The 17,888-nt window shown below is 39.8% G+C and overlaps 2 protein-coding genes across 3 annotated transcripts in view; one reads left to right on the plus strand and one right to left on the minus strand.

Annotated features, from left to right (window-relative positions):
- Positions 1-453: 453 nt before the first annotated feature.
- On the minus strand, positions 454-10,379 carry LOC146653824 (lysosomal amino acid transporter 1 homolog). Of its 2 annotated transcripts, none has more exons than XM_085380386.1 (8): positions 10,239-10,379; positions 9,545-9,917; positions 9,307-9,432; positions 9,063-9,150; positions 8,062-8,171; positions 7,866-7,967; positions 6,406-6,591; positions 454-2,266 (listed from the first exon to the last, which is right to left on the minus strand). In XM_085380386.1, the coding sequence occupies exons 2-8, from the start codon at positions 9,623-9,625 to the stop codon at positions 2,150-2,152; spliced, it is 810 nt and encodes a 269-aa protein (XP_085236512.1). In that variant the 5' UTR covers positions 9,626-9,917; positions 10,239-10,379; the 3' UTR covers positions 454-2,149. The 2 variants fall into 2 exon arrangements, with proteins under 2 accessions (XP_085236512.1, XP_085236511.1); XM_085380385.1 differs by having other exon boundaries at positions 9,307-9,436.
- A 1,668-nt stretch (positions 10,380-12,047) lies between these two features.
- Positions 12,048-17,888, plus strand: part of veph1 (ventricular zone expressed PH domain-containing 1) — an 89,996-nt gene continuing 84,155 nt past the window's right edge. Inside the window, exon 1 of the mRNA XM_085380690.1 lies at positions 12,048-12,152. The gene's annotated coding sequence lies outside the window, so the exon portion shown is untranslated. The remainder of the gene's footprint in view (positions 12,153-17,888) is intronic.

A 17,888-nucleotide genomic window follows, 5' to 3' on the forward strand; every position in this document is an offset into this window, starting at 1 on the left:
CTTGCCTCTTTCCATAATTCTGGTATAAATTTATGTTGTTATTCTGTCCAAATATTTTTTTAGTCTTTTTCTCCCAGAACTGCTACTTCAGGCTATTTTGGATGTTTTCTAGCAAAGTCTGCTTGAGTCAGTGAAAATGGAGGACTGTGCATAAAATTGGCTGTAATTCATAAACAGTTAATGCAACATTTTGATAAAACCCCTTGAAGTAGAGCTGAAAGCCTGCATTTCAATCGCATCTCGAGTTTTGGATTTAAAATCCACTGTGGAGGTGCACAGTTTCGTTCAGCAAACTACGGACATGATTGAGAAGACATTGTAAACTTGTACATTTCTGTGACTCAAAGACAGAACCTTCAAACTTTGATGTGAAATTTGAGACCAAATTCTTGATTTCTTTCAATCAAAACAGTACATAGTATATTTTAGAAAGATACAATGGAGTTATTTAAACTTGGCATAATACACATTTATTAAAAGGCAACACAATGGAAGATTAAAAAAGGAAATAAAATAAACCCATCTCAACAACTTATATATATGCTCCACAGTCTGTAGCAGCAAAATATATTCAATACAAAAACAATCAGAGAAACAGGAACATTTTGAAAATACAATAAATCACTAGAAGTACTGAATTATTAGTGAAGAAGTTATTATTGCATATTTGCAAATGAATTTTCTCGGGCTAGTACTGGGACTAATGACTAATGGTTTGTTTGTTTTTTAACACAAAAAGATGCCCACACTTGCCTGAGGTAGAGAAATCTGCAGAACTGAAGTTAAACAGATGATCAGGTTAAAAGTGACTATGCCACATACATGTTGTATGAGAAAACCATCTGTCAGAAGAAAGAATATAATTCACTAGTAACTAATTTACTATGAATTAACTAATATTATTAAGACTATTATTATTATTATTAGCATTAGTCTAAATCAATACTTACAAAAAAATATAATCATAAGATGAAACCACTCATCTATTAGTACACCATTTTTTTCCTTTCTCTCCTCTGTTGTCATCTATTCAATTAGCATTAGTTCTGGGAACAACTGTAAAGAAGCTAATAAGGACACGCTACGAAATAATGCAAATAAATTTGGCTTGACAAGAGCATACTCTCTCCCACAAACCCGATGACAGATTAGACACGTGGACTAATTTTATAATGCTCCTATTTTTAGATAACGTCATTGAACGCGTCTTCTTTCTTTTTTAATAAACGTTATAACATTTTTAAAAAGACAATGCCAGCACACGGAAACTTAAGAGAGGACATCTGCAGGGAGGTCATAATCAGGGACTTGGAAGGACAAACAGTTCAACTGCTGTTTTTAAGAAATACAGTTTCTTAAGTTATTATCTACTTTAACAATCTGATTCACATTAGCTTAAAAACAGTGATGTGTTTATGCAATGCATTTATATTAAGACTATTAACAGTTGTAAAGGGTACACACTGTTTCTCCTGGTGGACAACAAAGAGAACGCAAAGCAAAGAAATCCACTAGTCCTTAAACATTAAACACGAAAAATCCTTTTCACATTATATAACACTATCAGATTCACATTAAAACATCAGAGTTGGTTCTTTTTATCCCAGCGTTGTCTCGTATGGCTGTAAAGGGTTAGCTACAGGGCCACAAAGTGAGATAAGACCAATGTAATTCCACACTTCTGTGCTTACTAGGGGAGTATTTGGAAATTTTGCTTTCGTTGGCTTTTGGTGCTGATACCTACTATCTTAAAAAATATATTAATACATCAGGTTCCGCAGATACTGGCAAAGGTTTCATTTTAGAAATGGCTAATTGGTTTTAAGAGCCCTATTTTAAACATGGAAGCTCACTGATTGCTTTTAAATATAGTTTTTCCATCCATAAACAAAATCAAGAGGTCCAAGTGCAAAAATGACCCAAGTCATGCAGGCAAGCCAGACTAAAGAGAAACTATGGAAGAGCTTCTAAACTGGTAGTTAATCTCCAGTGTTAAGGAAACTGTTACCTCCTCTTTCTTTCTTTATTAACACACTAAACAGGAGATTGTCCTCTTGTGTGCAAAGAAAATGAGACTCATGTTCAGCAACCCCTGAGAGCTCCAAACAAAGACTGATAGTCCAATCGCTGCTGGTGTTTGATCTCTGTCCTACAACACTGTCAGCTCCTCTTCCTCACTCAGAAGAGGTTCCACCTCTGGGATATGGCGTAGCGCACTGCTTTTGGCAGAAATGTTCTTCCTGTACATGATGAACTGGGCAGTTACCTGATTCGGTCAAGGGTTGTACGGACACTGTAAGTTCAGACATTTTACAACTGCAATATCAAAAAGGTTGGGACACTGTGTAAAATTGAAATAAAATCAGAAAGCAATGATTTGCAAATCTAATAAACCCATATTTTATTCACAACACAACGTGGAAAACATAGCAAATGTTGAAACTGAGAAAATTTAGCATGTTAAGTAAATTTGAGGTCATTTCGAAGCAATGACTTAGCAGCTTTCTATTCCTAACCTTAACACATTTATAGATTCATGTCAGCCCGCTGTCATGCCTCCACACGTGTAGGTTCATTCCAACCTGCTCTCACGCATCCGAACGCGTAACATAGTAACGATTTGTCACAGTCGTTGGTATGTTACACATTGGGATGAAAACCTGTTGAATAGCAACGTGACTGGGTATAAAAAGAACATCTAAGAGACTGGTGTTTCTCAGAAATGAAAAGACTGGCAGCAGCCAGTGCTACTAGGGGTGGGTTTTTATAATCGATTCATCGATTAAAATCGATTCTGGCTTGGATAACGTAAAATCGATTCATTAAAATCCTGAATCGATTTTTTAATATAAATTTATTTTGTCCGAAATGCCAGAATCTCTGGTGACATCTCACAAAATTTCAAGAACCACCAAACAGTAAATGAGAGCAGGTACAGGGATTCTGCACATAGACTTAAACACACAGCGCGACCCGCGGATCAGAATCAGTTAGATGTCGCCTTTCTCACAGTCGGGGCTGAAAGCCGACAGCTCGCTGATCCGGGTCCGCGCTTTGTGTTCACGCCCTTTATGCGCTGATTCTAAGGCTGTTAGTTTGATCTCTCTCCAAACAATATTGACCGAATCAGCAGCAAAAGAAGATCCAAACGCTTCACATAAACATCGTCATGAATTCACTCTTTTACTGTTTTGCTTCCATTGCGATGCGCAGCTCTCTCTCTCCCCCCCCCCCCCCCCCTCTCTCGAACAGTTTCGCTTTCTTCATTATTCGCTTGCTTGTTACACAAGTCTACTGTTGCTTACAGCGCTGTCGGCCGCTGTTTTTTCCCCTTTTACAGTCTTCCGAAAAGAAAACCTCATTTCTGCTGTTCAATACTGAACAAATTGAAACTTTTTAAAATTATTCAAAATGCAAAATGCTTAGCCATGTCTCTAATAAAACCGCTGTAACGTCAGAGGTAATGTTGATTAATTAATGGTTTTCTTTCGTTTTTGATGTACTGCAGAATATTTTTATAAAATCCCAGGCCAGGAAAATCACCTTCATGTTTTTCTGTGTTTTATCTTCAGCTACTTTGACACAAAGGCATCTGCTGTGATGCTCACACCTTGGATAAAGTCTTGAGAGTGTCAGCTTCCTTTTTATAGATACAAAAATATGTAAATGTCCTGATCTGAATTATATCTCTGACTGTCAAAATTTCCCAGATTTAAATCGAATCGAATCGAATTAAATCGAATCGTGGATCGAATCGATTTGGGACCTTGTGAATCGGAATTGAATCGATTCTAGAAATCAGTGACGATACCCAGCCCTAAGTGCTACCCCTCAGCCTCTTGGCAGACGCACCTATGGTATGAATGTTAAAATCCTACGTCGCCTTGTTCTCAAGTTATCGCACTCACATGATTTTCCTCCCTCTGACCTTGACCTTAAGGCTGAAGTCACTGAAAACCTACCAACCTACTAAAATCTGTCTTTAAATTATGAGAGAATTTTAGAATAATGTTACTCAGTGTAAAATAGTGAAGACTTGGAATATCTTATCGTCTAAGTATCATCATCAAAAGATTCAGAGAATCTGGAGAAATCTCTGTGTGCAAGAGACAAGGCTGAAAATCAACACTGGATGCTTTTGATCTTTGGGCCCTCAGGCAGCACTGCATTAAAAACATGATTCTGTGATGGAAATCACTGCATGGGCTCAGGAACACTTGCACAAATCACTGTCTGACCACAGTTCACCATGATATTCATGAATAAAGATTGTAGCTCTGTCATGCAAAGAAGAAGACTTATATGAACACCGTCTTCTCTGAGCCAAGGCTCATTTAAATGGTCTAAAGCAAAGTGGAAAACAGTTCTGTGGTCAGAAGATTTCAAATTTGTTTGGGAAAACATGGAGTAGAGGGACCAACGTCTTTTTCAGGGAAGTCCTAGCAGATTTCAGCAAATGCTAAACCACATGCTGCTGCCATCACAACAGCAGTTTCACAGTAGAAGAGTCCAGGGGCCCGTTCTTCGTACCTCGCTAAGTAAGTTAGCTGGATTTGATTGTTGACGATTTCGCGTGATCTTGGATCGTTCGGTTCCCCGAAGCTCATCCGGGACTTGCTGTCATAGCAACAGAGTCGTAAGCGTAAACCTGCTCGGGAGCAGGTTTACTTTATGTAAACAGGATTAGATCGCGGCCACGCAGGTATGTCCGCTTCATTTATACGAAAGCAACAGCGATATTCCACCACTGTTTCACCATAAATAAATAACATCAATGTAACTAAAGACAATGCAGCACCTGATCCATTTATTGATTTCACACAGATACATACAGGTCATTTCCTAAAAAAGGGAAATGTACTATTAACATTCTATCACATGTATGTGATTATTACAGATGTAATTCATATTTCAGAGTAGCAATTGCAAATTACTTTGTGTAATCAAGATGAGAGACCACGGCTATAAAAGCCAAGGTGGATTTGGGAAGCCTGTCGCAGCCATGTCCTGTCCGTATATGCGAGCCACCCCATTGCGGAAGGTGCAAGATTGATTAAGGAGAGTCCTCAGAATTCAGCGTATATTGCGGGACAGACAGGATCCGTTAGCTCAGCGCGACAGTGTGCTCATAGAGAGATATCGATTTTCCCGTGAGGATATTATTTACTTAACCAACTTGTTGACGAGGGGGTGCAGGACCACCACCTGTCTTTTTTTTGCTCTGCCCTTTTCTTGGTTGCTGTTATAAACAAACAGATTATTTCAGGGTCTCTTTCCAAGAGACGAAAAGCAATATAAGAGATAAATATTACCATTCTGTAGAATATTCTTATATTTCACTTTTACTTGTTCCCATGTTCTAGTGGGTCCTGTTGTGGCTCTAATGTGAAAGGGGATATAATATAACAATATAATATAATGTAATATAATATTGGATAATATGGTGTGATATGATAAATCTACCCTACCGCCTACTGGTGTTGGCCAGAGGGGCCGATGGCGCGATATGGCAGCCTGGCTTCTGTCAGTCTGCCCCAGGGCAGCTGTGGCTACAACCGTAGCTGCCTCCACCAGTGTGTGAATGTGAGAGTGACTGAATAGTGGCAATGTAAAGCGCTTTGGGTGCCTTGAAAAGCGCTATATAAATCCACTCCATTATTATTGTTATTATTAACTTACTTACGAGTTTAATTTGTCAGCAACTTCCTGCCAGCCCTCGCTCCTTGCTTTTGCAGCCTTTGCAGTGTTCCCTTGCGTTCTGATTAAACTCTGAAACTCCTGAAATCCCTCACTCAAGAGTTCTTGCTCTGCTGCCGAAAAATACCGAGCCGAGCGCGCTCCGTCGACATTTTCGCCGACCAATCAGAGGGTTGCCGATCAATGTTTCCACTATCGATGCGTAGCCCCTTTTACGACACCCAGTGATGTCACATTACTGCGTCCAGCTGTACTAATCGTCAACAGCAGGTGTGTTCGGGGAACCGGATTAGCGAGCTCACGGTTAGCGCGATGGTTTGGTCTTGGATGTGTCATTTGATCTTGGATGTAGTGAGCGACGTACGAAGAACGGGCCCCTGGTGCTGAAGTGGGACGGTACACAGTGGTAAACATGGACATTAAACTCTAAATTCAGCTTATTTTTTCCTGTAAATAATAAACCATTTAAACATTTGACATGTTCTACTATCAAATTTGCAAATCACTGCATTTATTTTATTTACATTTCAGACAGCTGTTTTCTAATTGGGGTTGTACACAAGTTGGGACAAAATCAGCATGCTGAATGCTTTAAATTTACTGCACATGCAAAAACATTACAAGCAATATTACCCTATTATGATTTATCGGGTCAGATTTTGCATTAAGTTTGTACAGTTGGGCTTATTATTATTATTTGAAGGATACAAAACAGTCGAGTATGAGGACTCCCAGGCTGCCGATGAGCCAGGCCAGATGTTTGACGATGAAGTTCTGTTTGGAGCCCTTCAATGCCGGAAGGACAACTATGACGCTCAGCCCATACGTCCCATTACCCATCATGGCCAGGGCGAACAGCAGGTAGGAGGTGCCCTCTGTAGACTGTCGCTGGAACTAGAATAGTTAACAGATAATTAACAGACAAACAAGAAGCACCACAGCAGTCTTACACTGGGCTTATAGCGACTCTTATTGTTAGCAGGGATGGCCAGAAACATTTGTCTGATTGGTCTCCCACAGCTACAGCCGGATAAAAATGGCAACTTTCCCTGTAACGATGTCTTATGTGAAGGTTTAAACTTTGCCTCGATGTCTGCTGGGATACCTCACCACAAAAGAAGAAAAAAGGAATTTAAACAACTAAACAACAAGCGTAATTTAGTGCTAATTTGGTGGAGTTGGATTTTTCCTGGCCTCTTTATAGCACCACCTGTGACAACAACTCCTGGTTTCATGAAGCCCCCCCACACACAAAAACCCAGAGTCACTGTCAATGAAAAAAAGAGTTAAGTACATGTTGTTTCACTTACATTAATCTCAATTCAGTGGACTTGCACTCCAAACAAACAGACACAGAGAACCTCAACAAGATTAAAGGATAAGACTAGATTTATTGAATTGCTTTATTGGTATCAACAAATCCCCAAAAGAGATAACAGCCAACAGCGAATTCATCCTACTAACAAACAGCAGGAAGCATGTGTGCTTCACATAAACAGGCTAGCTTTGTTCATCGCATCTATCACTGAAAGGATGAGGAAAGGCAGTATCCATCCGATATTAAGAAACCAAAGACACATTTCAACCTTGAAAGATAAAATGGAGTTTTACACTCTGCTGTCGCTGCTAAATTCAGTCCGTCCCTGAAGAAGTGTTTAGCAGCAGAGTATGAATATCCTGCTGATTATTCCCCCACAATGTCAGGCAACAAGTGAGCGTATGTGAGAGAAACTCTGAAGGGAATCCTAAACAGCAACAGTTTTAATTGTTTTGTAGACTTGGAATGACATTTTGGACGTGCTCTAACATGTTTACATTTCCACAGGGGCAAAAGCGACCTAAATGATTTACAACATCATGGGAGTCCATGTTTTGTGCCCAGAAGTCTCTCTGGCACTAGCACGCTACTGAGACAATCCCCTCTGGTGATTAATCGCTGCAATCGAGCCAATGTGTTTCTTCAGCACAACAGCGCCATTGTCTTCAACGCCTGGCTTTCATTTTGACACACATGCAGTATTCACAAATATCCATACTTCACCATCTTCTCCATCCCCATTTATGACCAACTCATACATAGTAATTTGAGCTTTCCACAAACCTCCAATCCAAACACACAAACCATGTTTCTGAGAATAAAGTGAGTCAAAAAAAAAAAAGTTACTTACATTTTTATGGATTTGTGGAAAACGGGAGCAGAGGTAGAAAACAGATGCCAAATATCCACATACATAACCAGTGATTTCCACTGACTTGGAGCTGGCTGGACTCTGGGTAAGATAACAGTGAAATAAAGAGAAAAGAGTTAATGCTGCACCTACGGAAGAGTGGGTAATCTCAAGTGGAAAGGTGTTTGCGTCTTACCTGAGTGTTTAAATGTGAACCGTTGTCTATAATGAGCTTGGGTAAAGCCAGGAGTGCTAATGTCCCAGCGCCACACCACATGAAGCACACCCACTTCAGCGCGGGATTTTCTAAACGACAAACACACACAAACTCAGTAACAAACGTATCCAGCAACAACAAAAACAGTACCTGTAGGTTCAGTCTTGCTTAGGCAACAGTATAATTAAGATTACTACCCAATGAAGTTTGCAGAGCAGTGCAAATCAGATAAGGGCAGCACGACAGATGTTTACACTGACTACACAAACATTATGTAGGAGTAGGATGATAACTGGATATAAATAACTTGAATAACTATTGTATAATATTAAACCCTACTCTACACCCCTGCAAGGTTTTATCACAACTCATTCAAAACTTTTGGAGCTATAAATAAGACACACGGAAACATTACCAAAAACACAACCTCCTTGGTGGAGGTAATTAGACATTCACCCCATTTTTCCATTAGCACTGCCTGAATTCTTACACATTGTTAGACACTATAGGATCACACAGTTGCTGAAGATTTGTCTGCTGCATGACCACGATGCGATTGTCCAGTTTTATTGAGCCTATGTAAACTGTATCCTCGGTTTCCTGTTCTTAGCTCTGTACTCGGTGTGGTCTTCTGCTGCTGCAGCACATGTGCGTCAAGGTGAAATGTGCTGTGCATTCAGAGATGCTCTTCTGCATGTGTTGTTTGTAATGTGGTTATTTTATTTGTCTTCTTATGTACTCGAAACAATCTCTTTTATCCATTCATCTGCTGCTCACTGGATACTTTCTGTTTTTTGGACCATTCTCTATAAACCCCTGAGATGGTTGTGATGGAAAATGCTACATAACAAGTGCACAAAAGTCTTGCGTTACCCATCACTTCTTTATGTTATAAGACTTTTGCACAGTGCTGTATTTAAACCAGGCATCATGCTTTGCCAGAGGTTTAACCTAAGAGCAGAGACGGTGTCAGGACTCACTTCTGCTGGAGCTGTTTTTGATCTTATAGTAGAGAAACTGGGAGACGAGAATCAAGTCAGTGAAGATGTAAAACACCACTGTGACAACCTGAGAGTGGGACAAATCAAGAGAGAGAAATGTCAAGTAAAATGAAAAAAAGAAAATCAGTATCAGGATAATGACTATCCCTTCAAAAGCTTGATAGAGATTCACACTGCACAGCCAGCAGACCTCAACCAGCCAGGCTGAGTTGTCTGTGTTCACCTGAATGGGCAGCTGGCCAGTGAGATAGCATCCAGCGAAGCTGGTCAGGTCTCCACTGAGGAGGAAGACGAGAAACCCAAAAGACATGGCCTCCTCCACTTTTCCATTCCGATAGGCCTCATAGACCTGCCTGGAAAGACCCAGCAAGTCAGATTAAAGACAAATATAAGACATTAACATTTCTGACTGGCTGAGCTGGTTGCACGATAAGCCGACAATAATCAAAGTAATTACTCACGGTATCGTGGACAACAAAAAACAGAACATGGATATGAGTCCTATCACAACACTGCAGTACTCCCAGATGTTGTCCACACATTCCTCAAGCAGGTAAAGGATCCATGGTGTCCCGTTGACACACAGCGGTCTGCCCTGAGATGGAGCAGTCCAGTTGTTGATGGCCACATCTGCACTCTTGCCTGGAAAACGCCCGCTGGCCATGAGGAGAGACTGATTTCCTCTACCACCTCCTCCTTTTCCTCCTACTTCAACTTTCTAAGTAGCCTGGGTGTGTTTTTGTTTTGTCAACAAAGCTAAAGCCTGGAGAAAGCAGATTTATGTGGCACCACTACCTGCCTGTACAAACAGACTTCTTATGTCATTTCTCGAGTCTGAAAGACAGAAAAATAAAACAGACAGTGAGCAAAACGAACAAAGAAAACTGTGGAAGGTACAGAGGAAAGAACATAAAGTGTTAGGTCCATCCCAAATCAGTAATTACGTCTACATTTTAAAAAATACGTCAGTAAGCGATAAGTTTGCTCATGGTGCACGCTCAGTCTGGCCTACCCACGCTCACAGCTGTCCAGAGAGCCACTTGTGGTGTTTATGTGGACGCAATCATGCTTCAGGCTAATTTAAATGGATTTGGAAGAGATGCTAACAAATAAACAAACATACAAAAAACATAATTAAGTTCAGTGACCGCTCACCTGACTAAAACGGACTCGTAAAAGACTCCAGGCTGTTTGCTAGTTTGTACAAACTTCACCAGCATCCTCACACGTTCAAGCCCTTTGAAAAAGATTACGGATAGCTTCTCCGTCCACCATCAGCGGTCTCCTGTGTGAAGCGGGCCAGGATAAGATGCAACATCCGGTGCGAATTCAAAGTAAAATCCTCTTTGAGGACAATTTAATACTGCTTGAGAAATTTACAATATAATGCCAGGCTATTTATTAATTTAAAAATAATATCTCTTTTTTTGTAAACTGGGATACTTAATTTGTATATATTTATGTAGAAAACATTTTTTCAAAGTTGTACCCAGGTACGTATTTACGAAAACAGCATACGCTATAGCAAAAGTCATGTGTGTTTTTATTTCAATGCCACAGTAGAATGTATTTTCGTGTATAATATACAAATACATATTTTTGACGTTAATAGTTCCCATTCATTTCTCATGTACTTCATTCACGTATCGCTCCATGAAGTAGATAAAATCATGTGCTTTTATTTTGAAGGCACCGCAAAATGAAGTCTCACGCCGGACGCGATGCCTGGGAAAATACCACCATCTACTGACCAGAGCAATGAATGAATGACGTCAATACAGTGAAAAACTATATCGCCTTTGCTACAAGCCTTTTCCTACGGAAGCGTAGAGCTGCCACCCAGGCAAACGTGAAAGTTTTTATAACGTGAAAAGTTTATTGTTCTAACAAGATACTTTTCCTGTTTGTACAATATACTTTTCACGTTTGAACAACATAATATCAACAATAACGTGATATTATGTTGTTCAAACGTGAAAAGTATATTGTACAAACATGATAGAATATTGTACAAACAGGAAAAGTATCTTGTTAGAACAATAAACTTTTCACGTTAAACGTGATACACTTGTATTTTTCTTTTGCCTGGGTGGCAGCTCTACGCTTCCGTACTTTTCTTCCTTATTACATTTTTATATTATCAAAAACTAATGTAAACACCAGCATATACAATACAACCATCATCACACAACTAATAATAACCCACCTGTAATAACAGCAATAATATGCTGTAATATGTTTCAGTTGAAGTACAATTTGGCACTTAATTTCTAATCCGATATGGGCATTTCAGATTAGTTTTTATTGCTTGAAAGTGTTGAATTGTAGTTTAGTTTCTGTTATTTTCAGTCTCAATTTTAATATTTACTTTTATTGTATGAATCAGAATCAGAATCAGAATCAGTACAGGTGTTACAAGATTTTATTTTTTTATTTTTTTAGCCAAACTAACTGATGTGTCCTCTATATTTTTTATAGTTAGTTTTCCAAGTTCACTAAATAATTTTATTAGTTTTATTTTTTTCAAAAGTCTAGTTTTTATCTTTATTTTAGTTAACTGAAAAGATTTGTTCACATTTAGTTTTAGTGTTTAGTTTTAGTTAACTATAATAACCTTGGCCACGCCTGACGCTTGAAAACCATATGATTTCTTTGTTTTGTTTTGTTTCGTTTTTGCATTATTTTATTTTAAAAAATTTTTTAAATGAACCATTGGGTTAACTAATCGTGTCACAAAAAGCGAGTCCTGTTTAAAGATCGCTTTAACCACTGAAGCTGAGTTTGAAATAATCTCCATATTTTTCCGAGGGCTTCTGAACGCAGCGTCCTCACCTGTCCCTCCCTCCATACACCTGTTGCTCCGCGCAATCCGATCGGCCGCAAGATGGCGCGCTTTCCCATGGTGACCGAGGAGGACGACAGTGAGGGTTGCTCTGAGAGAGGACCTGGATCTGCGCAGGGCTTTTTTTTATTTGTGTTGCTATGTGAGGCTTTGGAGCGCGGTTTGAAGATACTGAGCGAGGATCCACATTCAGCGTCCGCGTGCTGTCGACGTGCTGCGTGGAGCAGGTAAGCTGTCCGAGTCCGTGGGTGTTTGGAAACGAAGCGGGCTGCTGGGAGGGGGGTTTCTTGTTGCATGCTCTCTGTCATAAGAGACGGGAATATGTCACCCACATTCCTTGATGTCGGGAAAGTTGACTGCACGAGTTGAAAGCAGTGGATGCACCACACACTTTCTGGTCGCCCACTAAGCCGACTTTTTTCCTGTCTTTACTGAGGATACCCCAGAATCCATGACGCCACAGATAAAGATAGCCTACTACTAAACCCGGGGGAGCGCGCAAGTGGATATGAGAGGTGTTTTCCTGGGCTGTCGCGCGTAAACACTCACAGTAATTCCGGGCTAAATGCGTGGTCATTTTGGGGGGAGGTAGTGTATCCTGGAAGGACGCGTGGCACCTCATCTTTTGAACATTTTGAAATTTTTTTGATGTCACAGAGTAGTCATCTGTGCCTCTCTGTTTCTCAGGGTAACATGCAAAGGAATGTGCTCCCGGAGCTTGAAAGGCAAGTTCAGTGGCATTACTCACATTTAGTCTGTGCATTTCTTCCCCTAATCCCGCGCTCAAATCCAGATCTATACTGTTGCTTCACTTGTATTTGTGTGAGAATACAGACGGTGTGTGTGTGTGTGTGTGTGTGTGTGTGTGTGTGTGTGTGTGTGTGTGTGTGTGTGTGTGTGTGTGTGTGGTGGGGGGGACTCTTCAAGGTCACAGACTTCAGACAGATGTTGATGTCCCAGGAAGGAAGGAGATTATCGTTCACTGTATGAACTTGAAATAACCTCTTAGTATTTTTGTGCATAAGATTTCTAAAATAAAATAACGTGTATATAATAACAAAGAAATACATATTTGTATTTGTGTGATTTAGCATTTATTCATGGCACTTATATTGCTTATTATTTAGAATTTAAGGTACACTTAAATCCGTTGGGCATCTTTCTTTGCCTTTAGACAACAATTCTGATGGCAAAAGAGCCAAATGGGACAGGCCAAAAAAAAAAAAAAAGGAAAAAAAAAAAAAAAGAATTTAAGGTACACTCTTTTATTTTAAGTTCATGATGGCAGACCTTAGATTATTTGGAGTTATATTGCTCAACAGCTTTGCATTACCTTGGATATTTTTAGGAAACTAATTACAGAGTGCAAATTACGGGACAAAATTATTAGTCCTTGCTATGAAAAAGCTTTTTATTAGAAATTTTCCCAACTGTTTTTTTTTTTTACTAGAGCGAGTAATTTTAACATAGCATTTCTGAACATGATACAGTTCTTTAGAAAGAATCAATTATTTCAATTTGTGCAAAATAACAAATATGTCATTAAAAAAATATTTCTCCACCTGAAAACCCAACCTTTTCATTGAGCTACAGCACAAACCACTGCTGTACTATGATGTGCATTAACTGTGTAATGCACAATGCCTGTATAATCTAATTAGAATTCAGGGTTAGCATGCTATTTGCACAAAGTATAAAAACTTTAGCGAGGGTTTGAGCTGTCACTGAGAAAGCATCATGCCAAAAACACAACACATCAATTTAGACTTGTGAGAAAAAGTTGTTGATGCTCACAAAGCAGGAGATGGCTATACAACATCACAGTTTCCAAAAGTGTCATCAAAAAAATTCAACGAGAGCCACGTCGTATACAACAAGCCTGTCAGAAATAGGAAGATTTCCAAGACTTTGGAAAGAAAACTTGTGAGAGATGTGTCTAAAGGCCACAGAACCACTGCCAGGGCATTAGTGAATGACTTTTTCAGGAATTGTAGTCTCAAAGAAGAAAATCACTAGAACCCTGCAAAGGAGGGGGTACAGGCCAAGAAAAATTCCACTTCTTACTTATGTCAAAGACGACCTGGAGAAAGATTATGCTTACTGGAGACACATCCTTTGGTCAGATGAGATGAAACCACAGCTGTTTGGAGAAAGAAGGGAGAGCCGTACAATCCAGAGATCACCATCCCCGCGGTGAAGCACGGTGATGGGAGCAAAATGCTGTGAAGATGCTCCAGTGTATCTGAAACTGGGAATCTCATTAAGGTGGAAGGAATCATGAAGAAAGAAGGACGTGTGACAAACTCCAGCAGTCAGTAGCAAAACTGGATCTGAGTCATCCCTTTGTCTTCAGCACAACAACGAGCCAAAACATACGTCGCTCCTGCTGACCAAAGTTAACATAGCTCACTGGCCTGCACAAAGCCCTGACCTGAAGACCAAGATCCATGCCAGAAGACCATCAAATCTGGAGGAGCTGGAGAAATTTGCCAAACAAGAATAAACCGGGATTGCTGATTTTGTTTCTATGTGCAAAGTAAAATAATGTAAGTAAATAAAATAAGACTAGGTTGTTTGGAAAAGCTGATTTAAAAACATTTCCTTGCTCCTCATTTGTAAATCATACTGTAGGTGATTATATATGACAGTAAAAGCCAACTTTCATTGCTCATTTCTGCGATTCATTCTGCTCACTCAGGAAACAGGAAGCCTGGATAACATGCAGGATGCAGGTTATGAGAACACTTCCAAGTTTAGAAACACATTAAACAATCGCTTTCTAATAAGAATCACATCCTGATGATGCTGTGAAAGCGTTCAGTCGGTACTCCTGAGTCAGGCCCGTACGCTGAATCCGGAGCACGCTTCCGCTCAGCTCGGAGCACGAGACCGAGTTCGGGCTGTGGAAGGCAGCGGGGAGTAATGAATAATGAATGGTCTTGAAAGTGTGCATGAGTGTTAGTTGGCTGAGTGTGGCGGTAATGCACATTTTCAACCAGCACTGCTCCCCCTCTGCTGTGGAAATCCTCTCAGCAGTTAAGAGTCTCGCAGCACAGCAGAGCCAAATCAGAGAAAAAAGAGAAGCCCCCAACCCAAACGTGCACTCTTTAGGGTGGATTCAGTGCTATTTGACACAGTTATGCCTGCAGAAAACATTTCGGGCTCACACACACACACACACACACGACTACAAACACACAAAATGGAAGGAGGAATGAGCTCAACTCAGATTAGTCTATAGAGGCTCTTTGTTCTCTTTGATGTGTTCATTTTTTCAACCTGTCTAGAAGTTAAATTATTTTCACTTTCAGAATGTAGCACAGTGAGTCCTAAAATAAGTTTCTAGGCTGAAAATGAGAGTTTAAGTGATTACTCAAAAGCAGAAAACTAACTTTTAATCACAGATTATGTGTTTTTGGCATAATGTAGCAACAGCATGATGAGTATTACTAATATCCATTTATTTAATTATCAGAGGAGCCATTATTTTTTATAATTGTCAGCACAATCAATAAGTAGTGTAGTGGCCCATTTCGTCGAAATGTTAGAATCAATAAAAGGTATTTGTTACTATCAGTTGAGGTTTATTGTTTGAACTGTGTTATCTCAACTGCTCACTATGAGGCTAGAGAAACGAGTTTGTGAGGTCACGAACATAAACAAGATACACAAACAACAATATCTGAAATGATTATACTCAAAAAAAATGTCTTGTACTTTTTAGACATGACACAATATTTTTTTGAAGTAAAATGCAAATGAAATGTATAAAAATCAAAGTTTTTTTTGTTCAAATAATTAATCAGTAAGGAAAATATGCTTGGCATAAACTGAATGTACGCCAAAAAAGTACATTTCATTTGACCAGATTCCATCATATTGAATATTTACATTGCACTTATGTAACAAAATTAAATGGGAATTTACATGTAATCATTTTGGGTGTAAATATTTTTTTTTCCAGTGCATTATTGACATCAGTGACACACAGGATTGTTAGGTACAGGTTGTTTGTAGTTGGTTGTGCCACTTTCACCTTCAGAGCTATCTTAATTGGCCTAAAGAAGGTGCTGGAAACATTCGTCTTAGCTTTTGGTTCATATTGACATGATGATGACAGAAACCAAGACTCATTAGACCAGGCAGCACTTTTTCAGTCTGTAGTCTCAGTTTCCTGTTCTTAGTTGACAGCAGTGGCACTCGGGTGTGGTCTTCTGCTGTGTGTTCAGAGATGCTCTTCTGCACACCTTTGTTGTAACAAGTGGTTAATGGAATTACTGTCGCCTTCCTATCAGGCATTTTCATCCAGAGAACTCCTGCTCTCTGGGTGTTTCCTCTTTTTGAGACTGTCTTAACCCTAAAGATGGTTGTGTGGGAAATTCCCATCAGATCAGCAGTTTCTGAAATACTCAGTGGCATGGTATGATGGTTATTTCAGCTGACATTATGATCAAGTGCTGATTAGATATATATTCCCTCCTCATTGCCACGGCCCCAGGACACAATCTACAATGACTCTGAAACCGTTGAGCTCACAGATCATCCTGCAGCCGCTGGGATTTCACTCACTCATACGTGGCACATAGATGAGTAGTTGTAGTGTGATGTCTGCGTGGTTCACAGACATCGAAGGGCACGTGGACAGCCACGGAGAGTGTCACATTCATACTCTGGTGACAAAATGTAGTTAATGTGGGTGTGGATTCAGACAATGGCATCCTCATAGATGTGTAAAGTATAACACCGCCTTTAAAGTAGATTGGTGCCAACGTGGGTAAATTGTGAAGGGCACATAAAGCAGAAATGATTTTATCTTTATCTGCTCTCCTTGCTTTAGTTGGTGTGACATCCATCAGTGTCACATTAAGTGTTCCTGTGGTCTCCTTTGTCTTATCACACCCATAGTGACCGCTCTCTGTAGGGATGGTAAGATATTCACTCCCGTGTTTTCCTCGCTCGCTCACTCTCTGTTTTTCTTTATCTTTTCTTTCATCAGGGTTTCACTGTAGCAGCTTTCTCCTGCTCATATCATACTGTAATTCCCAATCGTTGCTCCACAGCTGCGTAACTGCAGGACATAAATTATGGAGAACTTTCCCCTTTGTCCCACACACACACACACACACACACACACACACACACACACACACACACACACACACACACACACACACACACACACACACACACACACACACACACAGATTCACATATAATACAATACCTCTACAGTAGGCTCCTCGGGGGTCTATCTTTCAAGTCTTAACTCAGTTCTCCGCGGCAGTGTGGACCTATTTCCACAGATGTCTTCGGGGAGCCTTCATCGTACTTATTCATTCAATCCAAGGCATCAGTTACATAACTGATTGGCCCAGTTATAGAACAGCTACTTAACTAACCAGACTTTAATCAAGTAATCAATATGGAAGGTGCAGTCTTTTACGGATACGGCAGAAGGATTTTTGAGGACAAAAAAAGCCGTATTCTCACCATTTAAAGTATAAAAAGTAAAAATGTAAATAAAACTGAGAATATAAAATGACTCCTTTTAACTGCTGGAGACTTGAGATGTTCAGATTTGCTGAATAGATATTTGTTTGCTTTAATTGTATAAATGAAATTCACCGTAGTCACTCGTTGGTTGAGCGGTCACTGGTCCAGCCAGACAGGAGTAGATTGCAGTAGATCACCAAAAGTGGCCACAGCCAGCACGGATTAAAGACTGCCCCCCCCCCTCCAAACACCCCATGCATCAGGTTGTATGAGTGTGGGCCACACACACATTCTTAGAACTGGATTTACATTTTCCACCACAACTTTTTGAGGGATAACATTTTTCTATGGCAGTTGTTCCACACTAACACAATTCACCCATTGACATAGTAGTTTTATTGTAAGCCAAAACAATAATAATTTTAGCAACCATGGCCAATTTTTTTTAATATAAATTTGTATCTATTTAT

The sequence above is a fragment of the Rhamphochromis longiceps genome, linkage group LG14 (assembly GCF_057381845.1).
Source record: "Rhamphochromis longiceps isolate RC_006_pf linkage group LG14, R_longiceps_female_GT1.1, whole genome shotgun sequence".
NCBI lineage: Eukaryota > Metazoa > Chordata > Actinopteri > Cichliformes > Cichlidae > Rhamphochromis > Rhamphochromis longiceps.

What these genes read in the sequence shown, in the direction of transcription:
- LOC146653824 (XM_085380385.1), bottom strand. Translation starts at nt 9,747, where the DNA reads ATGGCCAGCGGGCGTTTTCCAGGCAAGAGTGCAGATGTGGCCATCAAC. An exon ending in TTTTTGTTGTCCACGATACC is followed by an intron (nt 9,437 to 9,544) that starts GTGAGTAATTAC and finishes GGGTCTTTCCAG; the next exon opens with GCAGGTCTATGAGGCCTATC. An exon ending in CAAAAACAGCTCCAGCAGAA is followed by an intron (nt 8,172 to 9,062) that starts GTGAGTCCTGAC and finishes TTTGTCGTTTAG; the next exon opens with AAAATCCCGCGCTGAAGTGG.